At 49.1% G+C, this 21,493-nt stretch overlaps 13 protein-coding genes across 13 annotated transcripts; 10 read left to right on the plus strand and 3 right to left on the minus strand.

Moving 5' to 3' along the window:
• Positions 1-252: 252 nt before the first annotated feature.
• On the plus strand, positions 253-2,429 carry ASPVEDRAFT_79173 (putative proline--tRNA ligase AIM10; the record flags this gene model as incomplete). Its single annotated transcript, XM_040816660.1, has 7 exons — positions 253-354; positions 406-484; positions 537-580; positions 633-723; positions 774-853; positions 903-1,032; positions 1,078-2,429. The coding sequence occupies 7 exons, from the start codon at positions 253-255 to the stop codon at positions 2,427-2,429; spliced, it is 1,878 nt and encodes a 625-aa protein (XP_040663218.1).
• A 223-nt stretch (positions 2,430-2,652) lies between these two features.
• Positions 2,653-3,741, plus strand: ASPVEDRAFT_293693 (nucleotide triphosphate diphosphatase NUDT15). The gene is made up of 3 exons (XM_040810216.1): positions 2,653-2,972; positions 3,093-3,295; positions 3,394-3,741. The coding sequence occupies exons 1-3, from the start codon at positions 2,876-2,878 to the stop codon at positions 3,574-3,576; spliced, it is 483 nt and encodes a 160-aa protein (XP_040663219.1). The 5' UTR covers positions 2,653-2,875; the 3' UTR covers positions 3,577-3,741.
• A 157-nt stretch (positions 3,742-3,898) lies between these two features.
• Positions 3,899-5,479, minus strand: ASPVEDRAFT_36869 (uncharacterized protein). Its single transcript, XM_040811312.1, has 2 exons — positions 5,099-5,479; positions 3,899-5,047 (listed from the first exon to the last, which is right to left on the minus strand). Exons 1-2 carry the CDS (start codon positions 5,319-5,321, stop codon positions 4,119-4,121), a joined length of 1,152 nt encoding a protein of 383 aa, XP_040663220.1. The 5' UTR covers positions 5,322-5,479; the 3' UTR covers positions 3,899-4,118.
• Positions 5,480-5,908: 429 nt separating this feature from the next.
• ASPVEDRAFT_293940 (uncharacterized protein) lies at positions 5,909-6,965 on the minus strand. The gene is made up of 2 exons (XM_040810220.1): positions 6,142-6,965; positions 5,909-6,065 (listed from the first exon to the last, which is right to left on the minus strand). Exons 1-2 carry the CDS (start codon positions 6,616-6,618, stop codon positions 6,006-6,008), a joined length of 537 nt encoding a protein of 178 aa, XP_040663221.1. The 5' UTR covers positions 6,619-6,965; the 3' UTR covers positions 5,909-6,005.
• On the plus strand, positions 6,536-7,188 carry ASPVEDRAFT_36870 (uncharacterized protein). Its single transcript, XM_040811313.1, has one exon. It carries the CDS (start codon positions 6,696-6,698, stop codon positions 6,972-6,974), a length of 279 nt encoding a protein of 92 aa, XP_040663222.1. The 5' UTR covers positions 6,536-6,695; the 3' UTR covers positions 6,975-7,188.
• Positions 7,189-7,431: 243 nt separating this feature from the next.
• ASPVEDRAFT_36872 (uncharacterized protein) lies at positions 7,432-7,850 on the plus strand. Its single transcript, XM_040811314.1, has 2 exons — positions 7,432-7,479; positions 7,536-7,850. Exons 1-2 carry the CDS (start codon positions 7,442-7,444, stop codon positions 7,723-7,725), a joined length of 228 nt encoding a protein of 75 aa, XP_040663223.1. The 5' UTR covers positions 7,432-7,441; the 3' UTR covers positions 7,726-7,850.
• Positions 7,851-8,318: 468 nt separating this feature from the next.
• Positions 8,319-8,934, plus strand: ASPVEDRAFT_36873 (uncharacterized protein). Its single transcript, XM_040811315.1, has one exon. The coding sequence runs from the start codon at positions 8,482-8,484 to the stop codon at positions 8,671-8,673; it is 192 nt and encodes a 63-aa protein (XP_040663224.1). The 5' UTR covers positions 8,319-8,481; the 3' UTR covers positions 8,674-8,934.
• A 547-nt stretch (positions 8,935-9,481) lies between these two features.
• Positions 9,482-10,580, plus strand: ASPVEDRAFT_36875 (uncharacterized protein). The gene has a single exon (XM_040811316.1). It carries the CDS (start codon positions 9,674-9,676, stop codon positions 10,283-10,285), a length of 612 nt encoding a protein of 203 aa, XP_040663225.1. The 5' UTR covers positions 9,482-9,673; the 3' UTR covers positions 10,286-10,580.
• Positions 10,581-10,738: 158 nt separating this feature from the next.
• Positions 10,739-11,634, plus strand: ASPVEDRAFT_36876 (Dabb family protein). Its single transcript, XM_040811317.1, has 3 exons — positions 10,739-11,098; positions 11,172-11,282; positions 11,356-11,634. The coding sequence occupies exons 1-3, from the start codon at positions 11,033-11,035 to the stop codon at positions 11,509-11,511; spliced, it is 333 nt and encodes a 110-aa protein (XP_040663226.1). The 5' UTR covers positions 10,739-11,032; the 3' UTR covers positions 11,512-11,634.
• Positions 11,635-11,637: 3 nt separating this feature from the next.
• On the plus strand, positions 11,638-13,270 carry ASPVEDRAFT_146826 (uncharacterized protein; the record flags this gene model as incomplete). Its single annotated transcript, XM_040808101.1, has 4 exons — positions 11,638-11,932; positions 11,987-12,684; positions 12,750-13,105; positions 13,165-13,270. Exons 1-4 carry the CDS (start codon positions 11,722-11,724, stop codon positions 13,268-13,270), a joined length of 1,371 nt encoding a protein of 456 aa, XP_040663227.1. The 5' UTR covers positions 11,638-11,721.
• A 543-nt stretch (positions 13,271-13,813) lies between these two features.
• ASPVEDRAFT_36878 (prefoldin subunit 5) lies at positions 13,814-14,842 on the plus strand. The gene is made up of 4 exons (XM_040811318.1): positions 13,814-13,921; positions 14,029-14,315; positions 14,381-14,498; positions 14,560-14,842. Exons 1-4 carry the CDS (start codon positions 13,870-13,872, stop codon positions 14,622-14,624), a joined length of 522 nt encoding a protein of 173 aa, XP_040663228.1. The 5' UTR covers positions 13,814-13,869; the 3' UTR covers positions 14,625-14,842.
• On the minus strand, positions 14,379-17,681 carry ASPVEDRAFT_294204 (uncharacterized protein). Its single transcript, XM_040810224.1, has 9 exons — positions 17,558-17,681; positions 17,481-17,503; positions 17,114-17,422; positions 17,015-17,057; positions 16,834-16,963; positions 16,548-16,778; positions 15,898-16,487; positions 15,556-15,846; positions 14,379-15,504 (listed from the first exon to the last, which is right to left on the minus strand). The coding sequence occupies exons 1-9, from the start codon at positions 17,560-17,562 to the stop codon at positions 14,802-14,804; spliced, it is 2,325 nt and encodes a 774-aa protein (XP_040663229.1). The 5' UTR covers positions 17,563-17,681; the 3' UTR covers positions 14,379-14,801.
• A 976-nt stretch (positions 17,682-18,657) lies between these two features.
• On the plus strand, positions 18,658-21,157 carry ASPVEDRAFT_120574 (origin recognition complex subunit 1; the record flags this gene model as incomplete). The annotated part of the gene is made up of 3 exons (XM_040805804.1): positions 18,658-19,449; positions 19,503-19,624; positions 19,681-21,157. The coding sequence occupies 3 exons, from the start codon at positions 18,658-18,660 to the stop codon at positions 21,155-21,157; spliced, it is 2,391 nt and encodes a 796-aa protein (XP_040663230.1).
• Between the last annotated feature and the right edge of the window lie 336 nt (positions 21,158-21,493).

The raw sequence follows: 21,493 nt of genomic DNA on the forward strand, positions 1-21,493 counted from the left end.
TTCTTATTTTCTCCTCACTTTTTTTCTTTTTCTGCCGCCCGAAATTTTAGTCCGCCTTTTGATGGGCTAGTGCCTTTCCCGCTCACGTGACTGGCGGCCGCTCCTTGACGCATCGCATGTTTCGCTGTATAGTCTTCTCCATTGCAAAGCACGAGGAGTACTGAATCTCTCTTCTTGGGCCGGGTTTGGTTTTGCTGGGTGGTCTGGGTCATTTATCTTGCATCGTGGGTGCGATTGGGATACGAATCATCCATGATATCCGGGTTTCGCCCGGCTGCCGGCCGGTTCCTGAGGCCTTCCCCAACATACACTTGGAATTTGCGACTATATCGAATAGCAAGATGTGACTTCCATGTATGTTCCTTTAGCGCGAGCTTGGTATAGATTACTAATGAGGCTGGATAGACCGATGGCCGGAGTCGAGTATCCAATTTTTGGATGCCGACGGAGAGGGTCCCAAAGAAAAAGGCGAATGTTGAAACAGGTACGTATCATGCGTTACTTTGCTATATGGAATCATGGCTGACGGCTGCAAGGGGATGTGAATGACCTGATGGTCCAGGCATCTTTCTTCCGAAAGGTACTAGACGCCCGGCGTATCCACAAGGAGTTGGCTGTGCTGACAATCCTAGGCTTACTCGGGAATCTTTCATATGCTGCCTCTAGGATTGCGGGTACAAGAAAAGCTAGAACGGCTGATTGACCGACACATGCAGTCAGTGGGTAGGTATCTTACTACACAGCCCTGTATGAACACCAGCTGACTTGCCCAGGCGCTTCAAAAGTTTCTCTGTCTTCAATCTCGGCGCAGGAGCTCTGGGAGCAGTCTGGGCGGCTGAAGGAAGGCTCTGAAGTAAGAAGCATACTACTGGCTCATAATCATTCACTAATTATACGTCTAGGTTTTCCGCTTCCTGGACAGAAAGGAATCTCGATTTCTCCTTGCGCCAACGCACGAGGAGGAAATCACTACCCTGGTGGGGAGCCTCACTAAATCATATAGAGACCTACCCGTTAGGGTGTACCAGATTTGTAAGTTAAAATAAAACTTCCAAGACCTTTGGCTGATTATTGTAGCCAGGAAGTACAGAGATGAGCCAAGGCCGCGGCAAGGCCTCCTTCGTGGTCGAGAATTCGTCATGAAGGATCTCTATACTTTCGACCATAATGTCGAAAATGCTCTGAAAACATACGAGCTAGTGAGGAGCGCATACACGAATCTGTTTAACGACTTGAAAATACCGTATTTAATGGCAGCTGCGGATTCGGGTAACATGGGTGGAAGCCTGAGTCATGAGTTCCACTTCCTCAGCACGAAAGGCGAAGATACAGTTGTCAGCTGCTCCAACTGTGACAGCGTGTACAACGAGGAACTTGCAGATGGAAAAGCCAACGAAATTTCACAGCATCAACACTCGGCTGATTCAGCCCCTGGGTTTGACGTGGAGGGTCGAACCACCTCAACTGGTTCGAGAGTTTCGACAGGCCTTTGGATGGCGATTTCAAAGGACAAGAGGACGTTACTTCGCGGTTGGTACCCCGAGTTCACCGTGCAAGGCGACAACACAGACCCCGTGAGTAGGGAGGTCAACTCCCACGCCGTCAAAGCCATTGCCAGCGCCGCAGGCATTGAACTTGATATCAGTGTGGAGAACCCACTAGAGCAGTGGACCGCGTATGTAAAGTCCACCAAGGCAGTTTCTGATGCTCCCGCAGAGCCTCCGCAGCTGCTGGATGTGTATGACTCGCTCGTACATGTTTACAATAGGCCGCCGCTCAATATCCTCCATGAGGCTGGCTGCGCCGCTGAGGACATAGAGTTTCTGCGGCTGGACACGTTCCCAGGAACTAGCCACAAGCTGAACCTAATCAAAGTCCACGACGGCGACCAATGCCCCAAATGTACGCAGGGCGCGCTGAAAACACACACAGCCGTTGAGCTAGGTCACACGTTCCACCTTGGAACGAGGTACAGCGAGGCTCTCGCGGCGTCTGTCAAAAACGAGGAAGGCGCTGTGGTGCCAATGCAAATGGGTTGCCATGGGATCGGAGTCTCCCGAATGATTGCTGCCGTCGCTGATATTCTCGCGGATACCAAGGGCTTGAACTGGCCCAGGGCTATGGCACCATTTGAAGTGGTTGTTGTCTCCACAGAGGGTCAGGAAGAGGTCGCCGAGAAGGTCTACGACGAACTGGTCTCCGACAAAGCCTCACCTGTCGACGTCATTCTCGACGACCGCAGCGACAAGCAGATGGGATGGAAACTTGGAGATGCAGACCTTATCGGATACCCGGTAATTGTCGTAATAGGCAAGGGCTGGAAGAAACAACAGACTTTGGAAGTGCAATGTCGGCGCTTAGGGGTGCGGCAGGATGTGGCTTTCAAGGACCTGTCGTCCGTCGTGCAGTCGCTGTTAGCACAGCTGTAGCCACATCTCAGCCACACCTCCATTGTATAATATTTACCAACTTGGTTTTGTATTTTATTCATTGGATAATTAATTCACCGACTAACAAGGCAGACAGTCGGGCGGCTGCGACATGGGGGGTCTCACAGTAACAAACAGCCACTCAGTGATTCAGCCCCGTGCCGCCAAGGCGCCTTTGAGCCCTGCGTCAAAGCACCAATGCACACAGCCTCATGTTACAAGGAACTGGAACTCATAAAGAAAACTAACTTCATCTTGACCATGTAACTTGAAACTCTTGCTTTGCTGTAGAATCTATATAATATACCTGGATTCTCATCTATCTGTAACCACAACATTCACTCTGCATTCCATTTTCCGATTTCTGCCTTTTCGCGCCGATCACAAACTCATCAACCTTTTACTTTCTACTCTATCTTACCCAACAACCAACAACCAATACCAAAATGGCCAACAACACTGTCCGCGTCGGTGTGGCTGTCTTCGCCCTCAACCACGAAAATAAATTCGTCTTCGGGAAGAGGATAGGCTCCCATGGTGCAAGTACGTGCCCACCCCGCTCTCTCAATCTTATCAAACACCCCCGCGTCCTTTGATTCAATCCAACCTCTTCAATGGAAAGAGGAATATAAAGATATAAAGAATACTAACATTATGAAACAGACACATGGGCGCTCCCCGGCGGTCATATCGAATTCAACGAATCCTTCGAAGAGTGCGCGATCCGCGAACTGAAGGAAGAAACTGGCCTCGATATCGAGAATGTGCAATTCCTCACTGCGACTAATGATATTATGCCCAAGGACGGGAAGCACTATGTTACTGTCTTTGTAGGCGCGAGGGTTAAGGAGGGACAGGAGCCCGAGGTTAGTCTTTTCGTTGTTTAACAAACAAACACATAAAGATATATGTCTACCTACGGGTAGAGAGAGGTTTGTTGAAGTTGGTGCTAATGGTTTGACAGATTCTGGAACCACACAAGTGTGCCGAGTGGCGCTGGGTTGGATGGGAGGAGCTGAGGGGGGACTGGGAGAAGCAGGTCCAGGCTGATAAGGAGGGGAGGGAGACGGAGGGAAAGCACCTTTTTATTCCTATTTTGAGTCTGTTTGAGCAGCGACGTGGGTTTGAGCCTGCGCTCTTTGAATAGACAGAAGACCTTAATGATTACGATGGGAGGAAGCTTTGCATTTCATGCGCATACATAAGGCACGAAGATGAGCATACTAACTTGTCATCGCTGGCGATTTATTTTAGTTGGTTTTTTTTTTATGAAATGAAATCACATACGAATTATTTACAGAAAGACCGTATTAATAGAACACTAGACTGAATTGATTTACCATGGCACGAACTTAGCGCTGCATTATGTATACCCAAACATTCCCTATTCGATGAGCCTGCAGAGGCTACATTATACAAACAGCGTTGTTTCCATCCATACCTCTCATCAACGGCTAGTATCTTAATTGCCTGAACACTTTTCCATTATCCATGAATTGCTACAAAGTATCGTACTATATCCAAACACAAGCCCAAACACTTTCTATTTTCAAGACCCCAGTAATGGGGTGTTCTCATCTGCAGAACCCTGCACTGTACTATCCCCCTTCACATCATCATTATCCCCATTGGCCTGCAACGAGCGCTTGATTTTTACAAAAGGGAACCTCGTCTGCTTCGGCTTCCTCGCTAAATTCGACGGAGCCAGATTGTCAAGATGCTGGCGCTGCTGGGGCGTGATCGAGCTGATATAGCCCGGTTTAGCGATTGGTGCCGTGGAAGCGCGACGTAGTGTACGGTTGAGAGGTACAGGGAAGTCTGGAACAGGGGGTTGCTGTTGCTCTGCAGGATGCTGGGCGTCATCGTGCATGTCGGACTCGTCGATGATTTCCCTAGATGTGGTGAGTAGAAGGGACGATATGGGCTGTTACTAGGGAGGACGTACTCGCCGATCAGCTCTTCAACAACATCCTCCAAGGTTACAACACCAAGAGCGCCGCCGTTTTCGCCGGGGTGGTTAGATACGAGCGCCATATGGGAGTGCCCTTCCTGGAAATAATTCAAGATGTCGAGACAGCTGGTTTCGGGACTTGTTTCGGGGAGGGTCGCGAGGACAAACTCGGCCACTGGTTTGGCGTCTTCTGGGTCATAGGTGATGAGTGTTTTCACCAGTAACATCCCCAGAAAATTCGAGGGGTCGTTCGGCGCATGGACGGGGATTCTGGAGAAGCCCGCCGATAGGATAAGCTCTATAGTTTTCTCGTCTAGAATCGAATCGGTAGAGACGGTGAAAACGTGGTCCATGGGCGTCATGATGCTTTGTACGGCCTTGGCTTTCAGGTCTAGCACTGCCGTGATTATAGTGACCTCATCTTCATTCAGCCGCTCTGCGGGCTGCGAGCCTAGTGACTTGTGTAGGGTGACGAGCGTTTTCAGCCCAGCCTTCTTATAGACCACTCCGTGTTCCTCGCCTAGGAGCCAATCGAGAAGCTTCGCAGTGGGCCAGGCCGCGGGTGCAAAAGCATACATCATGAACAAGACCGCAGGTGAGAGGTATGCGCCTATCGGGAGACCGTAGCGGACGCAGACGGACTGGGGGATAACCTCGCCGAAGATAACTATTCAACGGTCAGTCGTGTCAAATCTGGTGGAATACTCTGCAATCCTACCGATCAAGACAGTGCTCCCTACGATTGCAGGCCATCCCCCACCTAGCGTTTTATCCAAGACGATGGGCAAACTTTCATTGACAACCACATTGCCAAGCAAGAGAGTCACCAGGACCCAGTGTTTCCCTTTACCGACAAGCTTGAGGACGGTCTGAGCATGCTTTCTCTCAGGGCCGTCGGCGGAGGTTGCGAGCACTTGGAGGTGAACTGCATCCTGGCCCATGAGCCTAGTAAACCGTTAGTTTATGAAAAGCATCCGATGTTAAACGAATTCCAAGTACGCAATTGTTAATCCAGCGAAAACACCCCCAATCAGGACCAGTGCAACCGCTGCGCTCAAGTTGAGCCATAAATCGGAGCTGTCGTGCTCTGCATCTTCGGTGACGTGGAGTGCTGGAGTGGAGCCCAGAGGAAAAGCGCTTCGGAGAGGAAAGTATAAGGAAAGTAAGATAAGCCTGGGGAGCAGAAGAGAACCCGAGGATAGCATCTCTTCAGGTCGTCAAATATGAGAGGGAACAGGTTGACGCGGAGAGCCCTACAAGGCTGACTGGGAGCGACGTGGAGAGCTCTCGACTTTCGAAACTTCAAGAGACCTGTCAGCAGCCGCTTGGAGATCATAAATAACGGCCAATCGAGAACGAGAAGCGTCAACACCATCACCTTGGCAGATGGGCTGCCCCCTTGATTTGGTCGCTTGCAGGCAGCAGAATTATGTAGCTCCACCACACATGCTGCAACTTGACAGTCGTGCCACAATGAAGTCCGACTGTGTGGCGGAGGACCCCTCTTTGTTTACTGTCGTCTACAGCAAAAGTGACTCTCCTCAAAGTTCTCCCTCTCATCCCCACGCCCAACATGTCGTTCCTCAAGGACCTTGCCAAGGACTTCAAGGATCTCAAGGCCTCGCTCACAGGCGACGACAAGGACAAAGAAAAGCACAAGGAGAAGGAAGCCGAGGGCCAGCATGGTGAGTGACAGAACCAATTCTTGGGACCGCGGTTTGGTTCCAATAATATTTTAAATTCCATGTTTCCCTGACTGATGATCGATCGTCTGTGGCTGAAGCTGCCTACGACCCAAACTATGCTCCTCAGCCTTATGGCCAACCTTACCCAGCGCCCGGCCAATATGCTCCTCCTCAGCAGCCGATGAACCCACAAGCAGGCCCGCCTCTGCCTCCCGGTTGGGTGGCCCAGTTCGACCAAACCAGCCAGCGCTGGTACTATATCGAACAGGCTACCGGCATTTCTCGGTGGGAGCCGCCCTCTAACAACGCCCCCTACGGCCAGTACCCGCCTCCCCAGGTACCTCACTACGGGGGAGCGACAGGGGCTTATCCACAACCCGATCCGTACTATGGCGGACAGAACCCTGGAATGGCCCCGCCGGCGGGAGCAGGCTACTATCCACAGGGACAGGCGAAAGACCCCAACTCGGACAAGGATGACAAGAAGAAGATGATGATGGGCGCAGCAGGTGGTCTTGCTGTTGGAGCTGTTGGTGGTGCGCTTATTGGACATGCACTCGGTCGGTCATCAAATATCCCAGCTTATTCCTTCCTATACCTACTCGATTTGTTGATTTGAAATTTGCTAACATGGCTAACGAAGGTGACGACTCTGACGATGAAAAACACGCGGCGGCAGCAGATAGTAGCGCCACGGCTCCTCCTCCTGTAGGTCTGCCACCAGATGAGACCGCAGATGGAAGCTCTGTGTCTTCTAGCGACCGTGAGGATGTCCTAGAAGCTCGTCAAGAGTACGAGCAGGCGCAACTTGCCGCGCAGGACTCGGACGCGTCTAGCAGCGAAGAGGAGGCGCTCGAAGAGGCAAGAGAGGAATATGAGGAAACATATGAAGAGGTCTATGAGGATTAAATTTATTTATTATCAGGAAGATGTCGCCATTATCATTCTGCCGTACTACGTTATTCAGCAAACAACCCAGACAAACGCATTCATACCGTAGCAAATTGAATCGCAAAATAGCACTTTTTATATAGGAACCTATTCTTTCAGCCTTAACAAATCACATGTATCCACTCTGACACCCATTTGCGACTCAGGCCTTGGACGCCCTGTATCATTGGACAGCGATTCCTTGGTTGAGACTTCAATATCGCGCTTGTCCTTCGCCGAGCGGCCTAATGCATGGCAATTGCATGGCGCTCAGCCTTGCTATTATTATTATTCCTTTTTAAATGCTGCTGCCTACCCAGCGCTTATGCGCATTATTTTGTGTCTTTACAGGCCTATTTATATTACTTAGGTTCCTTCCGTCTCATCTACCATACACTACTTGTCAACACCGACCAAAGTTTACTCGGACTCTTAACACCACCATCATGTCTTACCAACAACCTCCTTACGAGCAGCAACCTTAGTACGTACATTTCACCTTGTTATAAGAATCCATCGCTAATTGGTCTCCGAATTTAGTGGCTACCCTCCCCAGGGCCCTCCTGTTAGTCAATCACCACCTAATCGCCCCAAATGTGAAGATACTAACCAACGACCTCTACAGATGCAATACCAACAGCCCCCTCCCCAACAAATCATCGTCCAGGAAGAGAAGAAAGACGACAAAGGCTGCTGTATGACCTGGTATGTCGCCCTAGAGGTCGTGTAATTTCACAACACCCAGCAAGAAACAAATTTGCTAATGGATTGGGTGTACTGCAACAGTCTGGCGACGCTATTCTGCTGCTGGCTCTGCGGCGAGACTTGTGATTGTTGTTGCGATTGTTTAACTTGTTGCTGCTGATAATCTTGATACTTGTTATGCTTTGGGACGCATTGGATATTTTCAGGTGGGAGCGAAGTGTGTTGATTTCGGGGATGGATGTACAGAATGAGCTTTCTTCAGATACCCTCGGTCGACGGTTGAGTGTATGAATGAGAATTACGATGCGACGAGTTCAATTTATGCCTGGTTTATTGAATGATGCCATAGCTGTTACTTGGGCTGTAGAGTAGACAAGTAGGAGAAGGTGCCAGCCTGTAGTAGAGTTTGTGATCTGGGCGATTCAGCCTTCCGGTTTCATTTAAGGAAGAGAATAGATTCACTCATGAGGCTATTGGTCGCTTCTCAAGAATACATGGGCGGGCCATGCTGGCCATCACACTTCGCTCGGCGCTTAACGGGGTCAACCGTGTAGGCGCCAGCATCTCCAACTTACCCGATCTCTCAACGCTCATCCTCGTTGAATCTCGAAATACAGATAATAGGGACTGTTCCTTTAAGACGGTCGATTATCGAGCTAGAACAACTCCCATTCTCACATGAAGGTAGAAGGCTGGATATATGTATACGAGTTCATCCATCCGTCCATATTCATCTACCTTGAAAACGTATAGCTAAAATTCCCCAGAAAAGCTATTCAAAATGTGCACCCAGTTCTACCGCACATATTCATGCGGCTGCAAAAAGCCTGAGCTGTTCAAACAGTGCGACGAGCGGTCCGGCACAAACGTCAAATGTCACCCGCTCAAGTCAGAGGCTCTGCCAGAGTCGGACCATTTGTGCTCGCAGCATATGGTGAAGCCTGGGGCTGTTGAAATGCGTCGGCGCGAGTAGATTGGGGGTTGAAGCTGAAGATGGTTTGTCTTTACCAAGAGGCGGACATGGTTATCATTATCCAATCAGTCTGTCACGATGATTTGAATCCATTTGGCTTCTACTCAAGCATCATTATATCGTCTCGGTTTATACTTCTGTCTCTCTGCTCCGAATCTGCCGCCTGTTCTATGTAAAGAGAAACCTTGAGAGAAAGCAAACCCTGTTTTCACGGGGTAGATAGAAGATCTTTGGATGTGCAACCTAGATAAAGACCTGGGCTCAGCCAGCCCTTCCTTAACACAGTTTGGATTTTACATCAGGGACCTGATACGAAATCTAAACCACTTTGGGGTATATGCTGTCTAACTTATACTAATAGGCTTAGTCACTGTCTGACATTGACGTATGAAGTAGGGGAAGTAGGAAACTAAAATTCTGAAAACTAGAAAGGAGGAACTCAAGGAAGCGCACAGCTGATGATCATCTTCGGCGTTGGGCGTGTTTTCTCAAAGCCTAGCACGAGGCTCTGGATGTGGCTGCTGATGCCAACTTACTGAGTCTCCTCCCTACTCAACTCTGCCTCCTGTGCTCCAAAAAGTAACTCAAAGAATTTATTCATGAATGTGAGTGGCTCACAACCCTGGCTTGCTCAGCCTCCGTCGAGGTTGATCCAGTGGCCACAAGCCCACACTACTTAGATCCCGCAGGCTGGAGGCGATTCCTGATTTACGGTAGGCTCTGATTGGTCCACCCCACGGACGATCTCCTAGTTGCCCCATCCCGTTTGCGCACCTCACTTGGCCAAGAATGGCCAAGGTAAGATAGTATGTACTTTGCTTCAGTGCAAAGTAGTCCGTTAGGTATGCTCGCCCAGGGAGATTCGAGATGCGCCAACATGGGAGATTCTGCTGGGAAGAAATGGTATATAATCGAATGTCTCTCCTGCCTTCTCTTATTTTTATAACTTGGTTGATCTCCATCTCTCTTGTTATATCAAACTACTCAACCTCTGCTCATGATGGAGTGGCCTGTTAGCCGTCCCCAGCCAACGGGAAATGGCAATTCAATCAATCCATTCTTGCTTAACCAGCACGTTTTCTCCATCCCGAACAATGACGCCGGCGCACAAGTAACCCTCGCCGGGCCGAATGATATCGCTCAAGACAGGGGGATGCCAATCTTTTCAGGTGTCAATATCAATTCGTCGCCCTCAATCAAGTCACCTTGCATTCGACACTCTGCTACATCTGACAGTGGCCAAACACGAGTCGTTCCGCTTGAAGTGTCCACCTACTACCCACCTCCGTCCACTCCCTTCGCTCCGGCCCTACGGTACTCCATGGATGTGAGACCTATGGAGGATGTCGTCGCCAACCAACCAAACACAGCTGGGAATACCAGTGAAGGGCACCTCTCGGAGTCTGCCCCTTCCCCTCCCTATTTTCGGTGTAAATGGGAGGACTGTACCAGTACCAGGCACTTTTCTCGTGTCGGCGACCTCATCCGCCACATCAAGTCAATCCATATCGCCCCGAATGCCTATCCATGCCGAGCGCAGGACTGTGGGAAAGCCTTTGGACGGCCAGATCACCTCCAAGAGCATACCCGACGCTGCCACCAAGTTCGTTAAGCCTTAATTTCTTATAAATTTGGCGTGTGCTGTCACCTTTTGCCTTCTTAAACACTCTGTCATCTCTCCGTGTTTACTTTCTTTTCTATTGCTTCTTTTATGCCATTTCTCTCTACATTTACCGCGTTGTAGCTCACGAGCTCATAATCGTGAAGAGAGTTTGTCAGTCAAATACTGTTGATTGATGTTTCGGGATGCTTGTCAAATAATATCATGTATCTTTCGGTTATTATCTCCAGATCAAGACGTGCCTTGATATACTTTGAATGTTCCCAAAAAACTAGATTAGCGGACCCTGAAGTAATTACGGATTGGGTATCTAAATCACTCCGTTTAAACTCCCAAAAATTGCCCAACCCCGGTCTTCATAATAATGTTACTCAGCATAAATATACAGTATATCGTAGCTGTTGGCGTCGGTGTTGGATATATATAACCAACCCAACGAAACCGACTCCACGAAACAAACGCCATCCTTATCAGCTATTCCTCTCACTCTCCAAGTTGAGAATTATAAATCTATCGTATTTCACCAAGTTATCTTTTCATCCCCGCGCCCCTCAGTCCTGATTTCTCTTGTGACTGTGTCGTCCGTGGGATAATTGCAATCAAGGCCGAACCACCCCACTTTTGCACTCTGCTTTATAATCAGTTGTTGACGTTGACTACATAACCAACACCAACCCCCGTCAGCTCATCTTCTTGTTTTCTCCAACTATCTCTATAGATTGGACCTTAACTCTCAATATGCCCATCACCCACATCGTCCTTTTCCAGCTTAAAGCCGGCCTTAGCGCCGAGGTCGTCAACGACGTACGTCAGCCCACCATGTTCTACCAGTCTTATTTACCCCCAAAAACTTACCTTAATGCCAATTCTTAAACAGGTCTGTACACGCATGTTGGGCCTCAAGGATAACTGCATCCATCCAACTTCTCAAAAGCCGTATATCGTGTCTTCCTCGGGTGGGATAGATAACTCGCCCGAGGGGCTTCAGGTGCGTCATGGGCATCCCAGGCGATCCGTCATTTATTTATTGCTTTATATGCTAATCAGATCTCTTTCTTAAGGGAGGCATAACTCACGCTTTTGTCGTAGAATTTGCCAATACTGAGGATCGTGACTATTATGTTGAGAAGGATCCGGCGCATTTGGCCTTTGTTGGCTCTCTAAAGGGTATTGTAGAGAAGGCGCAGGTTATTGATTACACTCCTGGTGTATTTTAAGCATTGAGGCAAATTCACTGGGTAGTTTAAGAAAAGGGGAAAAAAAAAAGACTTAAACTGAAGTGAAGTTTATCTTTCCTTCTTCCTCAAATAAAAGGCTCATCTTTCACCTTAACACCTGACCTTCCGTCTTTCTATTCTTCAACCCTCCTCTTCACCGTCCCCGTTTTGGCCTCCCCCAAATCAGTCCCGCGAAGCTCCGTCCTCACAATGAGTCGGCAAAGGCACACAATCACCATAATCGGCCACTGCACCTGGTCCCACGGTTTTTCCCCCTGTTGCCCATGCGATCGAGGATACTATTTCCACTTCCAAGGTACAGCCCAGGCAAATGGCGAGTGCCGTTACTGCGGGCATCTCGTGTCTAGACACAAGGGTTCCCCATCGACTACTCCCCAGTCGCTGGTAACTGAGCCTATAGGTGAGAAGAAGCCATCTAGAAGATACAGCCAGCTTACAAGCTAACTGTACCTAGCTGTTCCAGCAGCCACCCTCTCCCGAACGGAACTTGTTAACGGGATAATAAACCGAGTCGAAGAATTTAACATCATCCGAGTTAATGGCCCATCCGGCTCTGGCAAAACTACCTTGATGAACCTTACAGTTAACGCCCTGCTGAAGAAGTATGGCAAAACAATGCCTATTCATACCATTACCGGCTGGAACGAGGAAGATGTCCGCCGTGCCCGCCATTGGGAGCAATACCTGTACTTGGTAACGGGTGTTCAAGGCTATGATTGGACTAGCTACCCGGCCTTCCTGCTTATTGATGAGGCACAGCAGTCATACTGGGATCAAGGGCTTTGGTCGGCATTTTTCAAGAGTATTGAACGGCTGGCATATCCGTACATAATTCTATTTACTTCTTGCTGCTTGCCGGGCACTAGTTCTCCATATATCTATCTTAATCCTTATTCGGCGGTCCCAATGTCTTTTGGACCAGAAGCTCAGATCTCAATGCGTCCAGGTGAAAAGCAAACGGTGTGGCCTTGGGGCCCCGTTGGTCTCCAGCTACGCGAGGATGAAGCAAAACATCTCGTCACAGACCATGCAGCGGAGATTATCTCGTCCCCGGTCTCTCTGACTGACGACTTGCAGGAGAGTTTATTTCGATGCAGCAGTGGGCACATCGGGGTACTTCAAAGCCTTACAGAAGCTCTTCTACTAAATGAGGTATGCTATCCATTGTATACGGCCCGCTCCCTATACAATATATCAATACTAACATATATTAACAGGACACCCAAGCCGCCATAGAACAGGGTAAGCCTGTTGACCGGCAAATTCTTGTCGAGAGCCTCTTCGGTAATCCTATGGGATTCTTCGAATCCTTGAGCGGTAAATGTCTTACCAAGGGCCTACCTCAGCCAAATGATCTAGAAAACGCGGCCACAACCCACATCCTTGAAACCGCCATCAATTCTGGCGCTGTTGAGCCACATCAGTTCAAGGGGCGCGAAACATCGAAAGATTTGAGGGTGGCCGTCCAGGCGGTCTGGAGCAATGGATGGCTACAAGCTGAGTTAATACCTGACCCCGGAGTCAAATATTGTGGCCATCTAGTCTTGACATTTCCAACCGAAATTCACCGCTTGTGGGTTCATACTTATATGCTCGAGCTTTACTTACCATCAGCTGACTGTACTAATATAGGTATTGCCAATTTCTCCTGGTGCAAATGGCTTCTGACAGTGACCGACTCCGTGACTTCCTCCGGTCAGCGGTTGAGTCTCTCAAGGCGCTGTCATCTCTCGAGTAGTCAATTTCGAATCGAGGTATAGGGCTCGCTGGATCACAGAACTAGGTCTAATGACTAGACAAATAATGGGCATTAAATTTCTTTGTGACATCGCCTTGGTCATCAATTAGTGGACAGTCATACCTAAATATGTTATACTACTCCTCTGCCCATTTGATTAGTATCCTCACATTCGTTTCCATTTGCAAATATCCACCGACTGTTTTATTATTTTACATCCCTCGCATATAATCTACCATATAGCTCGTCTCGTACAATTATATCACCTCAATAGAAACTCCCGTAGCTTATTTTTCGCAAAAACAGCAAAACCCCAACTATATATCAGCCACGCTAAACCGCATCGGGCAACGCCCACTTGGCCCGAGCTTTGAGCACAAGGCACAGCTTCAACTTTATCCCAACCCACTTCACTGCCCGTGACATAAAACACCTCCCACCAACTTCCCCCACAACAATTGAACAACCCCGGGGCCCGAACTCGCTCTAAATCCTCCCCTCAACGAAACCTCTACACCTGTATTAATCCACCTCTCACCGCACCGCAACACCACCTCGCCGAAAGCGAACGGAATCCAAAGAGAGAAAAAAAAAAAAAGATGCCCCCTCCAAACACCCCCGCATCAGAAGGCGATGCTCCCCCCGGCGCAGGTAAATACTCAACGCCCACTCCCTTTCCTTTCATTTCCTTCCCAGCCTCTCTAAAACCGCTCTACTTCCGTAATCTTCCTTCAACAAAAACTAACGGCTTCCAATAGTAAACATAAACTCCCTCTCCTCGCAACAACTCCGCGCGCTGCAAACCCGTCTCTCGACCGAGCTCGAGCATCTCACCTCCTCACACGCAAAGCTGCGCGCCGCCCAGTCGCGCTTCCGGGACTGCGTGCGCTCTATTAACGATGGTGTCATCGGGTCTGCGAAGAAGGGCACCCAGGGGAAAGATGAGATTCTGGTGCCGCTGACGAGCTCGTTGTATGTTAAGGGGCGCTTGACGGATCGGGAGCATGTGCTTGTTGATGTTGGGACGGGCTATTATGTTGAAAAGGTAGGGGTTATTTATCTCCTGGTATAGTGGGGTTAGTGGCTGATTATTATTGTTTTTTTCTTCAGACACCCGCGAAGGCGATTGAATTCTACGACCAGAAGGTGAAGGAGTTGGATACGAATCTGACGGAACTGGAGAAGGTTGTGCAGACTAAGAGCTCTCAGCAGCGGGTCTTTGAAGAAGGTTAGTTGGGAAATATTTTTTTCTTTATTTTTTTAACGACATGGGACTGACGATTCAACAGCTCTGAGGCAGAAGTTGATGAGTGAGGGTGCTGCATCGTCTGGTCAGGCTGCGGCTGCTGGTTGAATATACTCTCTCAGGGAACATGAAATAAAATGAAGTTGTGGCGACTATAAAGCAATGACAGTGACGAAGGAAGACAAGAACAAAAAGCAGGGACGAATGTAACATAGGCCATTAGTTCTCCCAATCGAGTCAGCCCTGCGGGGTACCTAGTATACATCGATAACCACGTTTAATTGCTTAAAACAAGGTACCTAGATCTGCATTCAGCATCCCGGCAGGACCATATCCAGTAGAATTTGCGGGCGTTTCAGAAGAGGCCAGTCCAGTTTTTATTGAGCCCAACCCTAGCGAAGCCGATCCGGCACTGGATACGGTGTCATTGTCTGCGTCCTCTGAGGACGTCCTCGTTGGACCCAAGAGCTCGGCTGCTTGTTTGACCAGGTCAACAAACTCCCAAAGGCCTTTGGTCTGGTCTTCTAGGGCTGTCAAAGGTTCTTTGGGTGGGAAGAAGGTGACGAGGCTGGGATTGTATTTTGCGGAATGTCCAACGGGCAAGTTTGCATGACCCCCGAGTAAATTGTCCCAGTTTGCTTCGAAAACTGATGCCCCCCACGATGTATACGGAACGTCTGACATGCCACTAGTCATCGTGGCCCCAGTCTGGCCGATGTGTACTTCCATGCGTCTATACTCATCGTAGCGGGCTATTTCAAAGATGTACTTTGTACCTTTTATCCGATATCGAATGGCAGATTTCTCCACGAGCCTTGATACTGGAGGGCTGGAGGGAAACGTCACCTTTCGTTCCGGCTTCGCAGAGATATTTCCCATGTTTGGGGTGCGCCGGAATCCAATCGAGTGAGAGAATGTTTTCAGAGCAGCGTCAATCGATGAAGTTTCGTAGAACTCGAGTGACTTTATTTCTAACTGCCAATCCGAACTGCATACCATTAGTCAATATGAATATTACTCTAGGGTCAACGGATCTTACCGTCCAAAGTCAATCATGGCAACATGCAAAGGGGGTTGCCTGTCTCCAGTTTGGCCACTTGTACGAGGCCTGAGCCAGCGGCGTTCATTAGTATGGTAGTCCTTTGCTCCAGGGGTTTTTGAAAACTCTGCCTCCAATCGAAGCATGGATTTGTCTGCACCAAGGAATTCAAAATTTACGGAGTATGCCAGCTCTGCATTTGCAAGCGGAGTTGATGTACCGTCGTAGGGCTCGAATAAATCAGTCGCTTTGAAGCATCTCTGAAGGAATTCGGACTGGCCGACTTTCAACCTATAAGTCACGATTTAGCTATGCTCAAAATATTATCAACGTAATACGTACTCTGGAATCAGTCGACCCTTGGCTTGCTCGTGCATCAATGTTTCTCGAAATTCCTCAAAACTATACGAGCCCTTATTATCTTCAGGCAGCTTATAGTTTTCAAGTACAAATGTACCAAGGTTAACACGCATCCGCAAGTGTCCACGAACAAAGGAAAGTCCTTTCAGACAGCTCTCAACCGCGGTTAGAAGACGGGTTTTGTTTCTGGACTGTACCAACCCAAAACGATCCTGCCATTCCTCTAGACTGGGCCCTCTGAGCCGGCCTCCGCAAAGGATGGGCTTGTGCAGCTGGTTCAGCTTCTTGACCATGATTTTACCCTTCATTGTCGTCGGCTCCGGTGGTTCAACAAGATATATCTTGGTTTTGATATTACTCTTTGCCACAGCCTCAGCCCATAGAATTCTGATGCTCTGTGCGATTTGTTTCATACTCTCATGATTGTTTCCAAGTGCACATATATAGGCAGGTAGGTCTCTTGGGATAAACAAATAACAGCCAAACCTAGCTCGAATTGAGTCAAGGGATTCCAGTTCAGGCCCTAGGCATTCGTGCAGAGAGGGACCATCTTCGGGCCATAAAAAGAGTAGCTAGCGAGAATGTGTTAGAGAGAATTCGGAGCGGCAACTCTAACTTTGAAAAGAACTGACCTGCTCAGGAAATGCAGTATCAAACTCAGGTTGCTTTCGAAGTTCGTGTAGCATGTTCTCACCCTTCTCCTTGTACTCAGCATCCAGTTCTTTCTTGGTTGAATAGGCATGGATCTTGGTCCAGTCGCTTCGCTCCTTGGATTTGTTGAACATGTTGCACTTGGCAATGATACCTTTGAGTTGCTCTTCCGCTGAAGCTACCTGGCTCGGCTCGCCCCATACCTGAATAATCTACCCCGGTGGTTAGCACCATCGTCCGCATAGGTGCGCAGAATGCTATACGAACATGGTCACCATACACCGGTGGTTGAATGAAAGCGCCGGTTCGCTTGCCAATATCCTCGAATACTTCATTTCTATTTTGCCCGGAGTTAGTCTTTCTCACAGATGCTGTGAGCCTTGCTAAACCAAAGAACCTGGGAGTGTCAACAGGGAAGCGACATCGTGGAAAGGCCATATACACTCACTCATGTTTGAAGGTCCCAAAGGGAGCAGGTAGTTGCACGACACCTAAACCATCCCGTTCTATTAGCCGAAAGCGACACCGTGATCACGATGGTTCTTACCGCTGGGGGTTGCTCCATTTCTCCATTTCGCCTTTGCAGGGGTGTCCTGAAGTATTTTGTTCGAGTGGCCTTGTGCAGCTCCTCTAGGCGAGGCTCCCCTACCTCTCGCGGTTCCCCTTACTCTCACATTCGGCACGCCGCGGCCAACAACGACGTTTCGCGATGGACTAGGTGTTTTGGGTGCTGTCTGTGGCTGCTTTGGAGGCTCTAGCTGCGGAGTTGCCTTACGAGACGGCGGGTCGGGTTGGGGTGGTGAAACTACGGCGCTCTTCTTGGGTGCGGTTCGACCGTAGCCAGGAAGCTGCCACTCTTTAGAGAGTCAGTGCATGTTTCGTCATAAAAGGGTAAAGTTTGCATGGGATCGTACCTTGGGCACCAGATACCTCGTGGCTGCGATAGTTATTAGCAACTTGGATGTAGGATGAAACCAAACCAAACACTCACTCCATTGGAAGCCAATTCAGATAACTCAAGTAGTTCTGATGAGCTTGGAGAGTGCGGGAAGTGTGGAATGAGATAAAAGCACCGTAGACGCAGATACGCTCTGAAGGAGGGACCAGAATCAGATGGTGATGAGTCGGAGTGCTCCTTCTATGAATGGAGTGAAGTAAATAAACGACAGGGAAAACAACAGTGAAGAGTCGAGAGGAAATTGCTAACGCAACGAGCAGCCCTCTGTTGCCAATGCTACCTACAAACCAGTGATGCCCCACAGGTAGACAGTAGAATAAACAATGGAAGACAGGTCTCTGTCCAGGTTTTATATATCTTTTTTATTTCTGCCAGTACCCGTGAAAGTGGTCGTTGAGAGGAATAGCATGGATGGATGTCTCGGGAACAGGCAGTCACCATGTTTGTTAAGGAAACGGCTACCGGCCCAATTGTCATAGTGCTTTCCCCAGTCAATTGCCAATTTCCTTTTTTTTTTTTTTTTGTCGCTCGGTCAGTGTCAGCTCTTTGGTGAAGAAAGTTGGCCACTGTTTGCTCTTTGCTTAATCTCCGGCCCGTACGAGGGTTTCTCCACAAAACAAAAGCTATTTCCCAACAGGACTAAGGTCAGGTATCCTATCCAAATATTTTACCCTTACTGCTCCTCTGTAGCTGTATCCTCACTTGGCCCAATGACTCGGCATACTTTGCATGGCCTAACTTTAAGTAGTAGTTATAAAGGTGATGGCGGTTGCTTGGACCACGCAATGTTGGGTTCGCTTTCAAAGATCCATACCTCTCGTCACTGATAGATCGCTCTCCCCATGGAAGATTGGAATATGAGCAATTAATTGATCGACCCAGGAAGTTCTAAATGGGAGGTGCTCAGTAACTATCTCCTTGTGCCTATAGTTGTGTGTGGGGCGACAGGCAATTGAGCTAAACCTAAAATAACGTATTCAAATCACGTGCGTATGCACTAGTCCATAAAAGGATTAAAGTGGACAGACGCGGTTTTTCGCGTCCCCTAGTTCCCCGAGCTCGACGTCCAAGCCAACTAGCCATTGCTTGCTGAAGCTCGCCGGAGTTGATCCCAAAACAATTCCATAGGCCAGATGGCTATCGATATTGCAGATGAGAGCGCAGCTTCGCGGTCCCGCAAGAGCGAAGCTCTCAAGCGTGCCGAACAATGGATGACCAAGGGAGGCATTATCCGCGACGATTCCGACGATGAGCTTGGTAAGGATGACCTTCCGTGGGAGTGGATATTCGATGTCGACATCAACGATGCGAACGAATCCAAAAATACGCCAGAGCCTTCCCGCGGGACGCCAAAAGCCTCCCGAAGGCGCTCCTCTCGCCAACCACAACGGAAGATCATCGGAGCTCGCATGGGCTCTTTTGAGTGCAAGTTGGGCGAGGTTATTCTGCTGAAATCTCCGGAACCTGGAAAGGACTGGGTGGGCATTATTACGCAGTTCCGTGAGGAAGAAGATGACGAGGAAGACGAGCCCATCAAGTCCGCAAACATTATGTGGTTTGCCTCCCCGGACGAGTTCATATCGACAAGAAACAAGCGGAGAACCGATGCGTTGCCAAATGAGCAATATCTGACGACAGACTTCAATGTTAACCCGCTGACTTCAATAAACGGAAAAGCTCAAGTCATGTCTAAAGATGCCTTCTTTGCGCGGTACCCGAACGGCACCCCGCCAAAATCGAAGGAAGAATTGGTCGAATACAACAAATGCATTGTTTGTCGGAGAGGGGTCAGTCAACTGCAAGGGCGATATACTGAGGAATTTTTGTGGGAAGATGTCTACCAGCAGGATCAGATCCATGACCTTGTTGACCTGATCAAAGATGGCTTGAAAGCAGCCAAAAAACGAAAACAAGTGGACACTGACGTAAGTCTGTTGAGCTCCCTTGATGGTTTAATAGGATCTAACGCAATAGCTAGTATGTCGAAACAAAAGACACTGTCGATGAGGCGCCGAAGACTCCAAGGAAAAAGCAGAAGGTAGCAAACGCTACGCCACAGTCTCGGCGCCAGAAAGCGATGACCACTCCGTCCCATAGAAGGTAAATAGATGAGCTTACCACCACGATTAATATGGAGACTTACCTCATTCGATCAGAATTATCGTCAAGAAGCCTCTCGAATTCACGCCTCTTGGTACACGCGTGCTGTCACCAACCCATTTTGCTTCGCCATACCGGCAGGCACGCAATCTCCTCCATGTTTCGACGGTTCCCGACTCACTCCCATGCCGGAAGACGGAGTTTGACACAGTATACAGCCACCTCAGTGCTGCCATTATGGAGGGAACCGGCACCTGCATCTACATATCTGGAACACCGGGAACCGGGAAAACAGCCACTGTCCGCGAGGTTGTTGCACAGTTAAACTCTGCGGTCCTTTCAGAGGAAATGGATGACTTCATATTCGTGGAGATAAACGGCATGAAAGTCACTGACCCCCATCAATCCTATTCTCTACTTTGGGAAGCATTGAAGGGAGATCGGGTATCACCTTCTCACGCCCTTGATTTGCTGGATCGCGAGTTTTCCCATCCCTCACCCCGAAGAGTATCTTGCGTTGTTCTTATGGACGAGCTAGACCAGCTGGTCACGAAGAACCAATCAGTCATGTACAACTTTTTCAACTGGCCGGCCCTTCGCCATTCGCGTCTCATTGTTCTTGCAGTCGCAAATACTATGGACCTCCCGGAGCGAACTTTGAGTAACAAAATCTCGAGTCGTCTCGGTTTGACACGCATCACGTTTCCTGGTTACACACATAACGACCTGATGGAAATTATCACCACTCGGTTATCAAATGTACCAGGGAATATCGTCGACCCAGATGCAATTCAATTCGCGAGTCGCAAGGTGGCCGCCGTCAGTGGTGATGCTCGACGCGCCTTGGATATCTGCCGACGGGCGGTTGAAATCGCAGAACAGGCTAGCGAAGTCGTCCCGGTCGAAGACATAGATGGAGACGATGATACCGAATCTCTCCCTCCAACACCTAGCAAAACTCCCGCGCGGAAAGAAAGAGCAAATGCAAAGCAGGCCCTTTCACGCGCCAAAGCGGGATCGCCACAGAAGCCCACCTCCCAAAAACAACCAACAGGGCGAGTCACCATCGCAACCATCAAGCAAGCTATCCAAGAAGCGACCTCGACACCGCTCCAACAATCCCTCCGCTGTCTCCCTCTCTCCGCGAAACTTTTCCTTGCCGCCCTCCTAGCCCGCGTCCGCCGAACGGGCATCACAGAATCCACTTTCGGCGATGTGATGGATGAAGCGAAACGAATTGCCGATGCCGCAGTGGCCGTTGCAGGAGCCGCCGGCGCAGGGATCAAAGACTTCCTCCTTGCTGGCGGCAACGGAGCCCGTGTCAGGGCGTTGGGTTTCGCAGCGATGGAGCTCATGAATTCTGGGATTCTTGCTCTGGAGACTAGCTCTAGAGGTGCCCTAGGGAGCGCGGCTATTCCGAGTCGAGGTGACCGCAGTGGGAAGGTGAGGCTCAGGGTTGCGGCGGAGGATGTCCGGGCTGCGTTTCGGGATGATGTCGAGGCGAAGGGGCTGGGACTGGGGATGGAAACTTGAGGTTAATAAGCATAGAGCATTGGATTGGCGTTTAGCATGAATCCTAGTATAGGATATGTATGTACACTAATTTACTAGATCGAATGATACCCTTGTGTTTAACAAGTAAATTTTTGCGGGTCATATAATACATTCAAATAAGTTATAGGTCCAACCCGTAGCCTTATATTCTAAAAAAATTTCAAGATAGAGAACAAAACCATATCACCAAACGCTAAACTCCACAAAGTGCATCGGAAAAGCCGTCTCAAGACCCAAAATTGGTGGGTGGGAAGGGTATTCTTTTTATTAGGAAGGAATTATGAGCAGAACTGAAGGTAATAGAGCATCATAAAT

This window comes from Aspergillus versicolor (genome assembly GCF_001890125.1).
Source record: "Aspergillus versicolor CBS 583.65 unplaced genomic scaffold ASPVEscaffold_1, whole genome shotgun sequence".
NCBI classification, from domain to species: Eukaryota; Fungi; Ascomycota; class Eurotiomycetes; order Eurotiales; family Aspergillaceae; genus Aspergillus; species Aspergillus versicolor.

Coding starts and splice junctions, on each gene's coding strand:
- ASPVEDRAFT_36876 (XM_040811317.1), top strand. CDS start 11,033: ATGCCCATCACCCACATCGTCCTTTTCCAGCTTAAAGCCGGCCTTAGC. Junction 11,099..11,171: donor GCGCCGAGGTCGTCAACGAC/GTACGTCAGCCC, acceptor ATTCTTAAACAG/GTCTGTACACGCATGTTGGG. Junction 11,283..11,355: donor ACTCGCCCGAGGGGCTTCAG/GTGCGTCATGGG, acceptor CTCTTTCTTAAG/GGAGGCATAACTCACGCTTT.
- ASPVEDRAFT_294204 (XM_040810224.1), bottom strand. Junction 17,058..17,113: donor AAATGGAGCAACCCCCAGCG/GTAAGAACCATC, acceptor GGGATGGTTTAG/GTGTCGTGCAACTACCTGCT. Junction 16,779..16,833: donor CACCGGTGTATGGTGACCAT/GTTCGTATAGCA, acceptor CCACCGGGGTAG/ATTATTCAGGTATGGGGCGA.
- ASPVEDRAFT_36875 (XM_040811316.1), top strand. CDS start 9,674: ATGGAGTGGCCTGTTAGCCGTCCCCAGCCAACGGGAAATGGCAATTCA.
- ASPVEDRAFT_36870 (XM_040811313.1), top strand. CDS start 6,696: ATGGCTAACGAAGGTGACGACTCTGACGATGAAAAACACGCGGCGGCA.
- ASPVEDRAFT_293940 (XM_040810220.1), bottom strand. CDS start 6,618: ATGTCCAATAAGCGCACCACCAACAGCTCCAACAGCAAGACCACCTGC. Junction 6,066..6,141: donor TCAGCCACAGACGATCGATC/ATCAGTCAGGGA, acceptor TCTGTCACTCAC/CATGCTGGCCCTCGGCTTCC.
- ASPVEDRAFT_36878 (XM_040811318.1), top strand. CDS start 13,870: ATGCCCCCTCCAAACACCCCCGCATCAGAAGGCGATGCTCCCCCCGGC. Junction 13,922..14,028: donor CGATGCTCCCCCCGGCGCAG/GTAAATACTCAA, acceptor GGCTTCCAATAG/TAAACATAAACTCCCTCTCC. Junction 14,316..14,380: donor CGGGCTATTATGTTGAAAAG/GTAGGGGTTATT, acceptor TTTTTTCTTCAG/ACACCCGCGAAGGCGATTGA.
- ASPVEDRAFT_36872 (XM_040811314.1), top strand. CDS start 7,442: ATGTCTTACCAACAACCTCCTTACGAGCAGCAACCTTA. Junction 7,480..7,535: donor CCTTACGAGCAGCAACCTTA/GTACGTACATTT, acceptor CTCCGAATTTAG/TGGCTACCCTCCCCAGGGCC.
- ASPVEDRAFT_36873 (XM_040811315.1), top strand. CDS start 8,482: ATGTGCACCCAGTTCTACCGCACATATTCATGCGGCTGCAAAAAGCCT.
- ASPVEDRAFT_293693 (XM_040810216.1), top strand. CDS start 2,876: ATGGCCAACAACACTGTCCGCGTCGGTGTGGCTGTCTTCGCCCTCAAC. Junction 2,973..3,092: donor GATAGGCTCCCATGGTGCAA/GTACGTGCCCAC, acceptor ATTATGAAACAG/ACACATGGGCGCTCCCCGGC. Junction 3,296..3,393: donor AGGAGGGACAGGAGCCCGAG/GTTAGTCTTTTC, acceptor ATGGTTTGACAG/ATTCTGGAACCACACAAGTG.
- ASPVEDRAFT_36869 (XM_040811312.1), bottom strand. CDS start 5,321: ATGGGCCAGGATGCAGTTCACCTCCAAGTGCTCGCAACCTCCGCCGAC. Junction 5,048..5,098: donor AGGGAGCACTGTCTTGATCG/GTAGGATTGCAG, acceptor ACCGTTGAATAG/TTATCTTCGGCGAGGTTATC.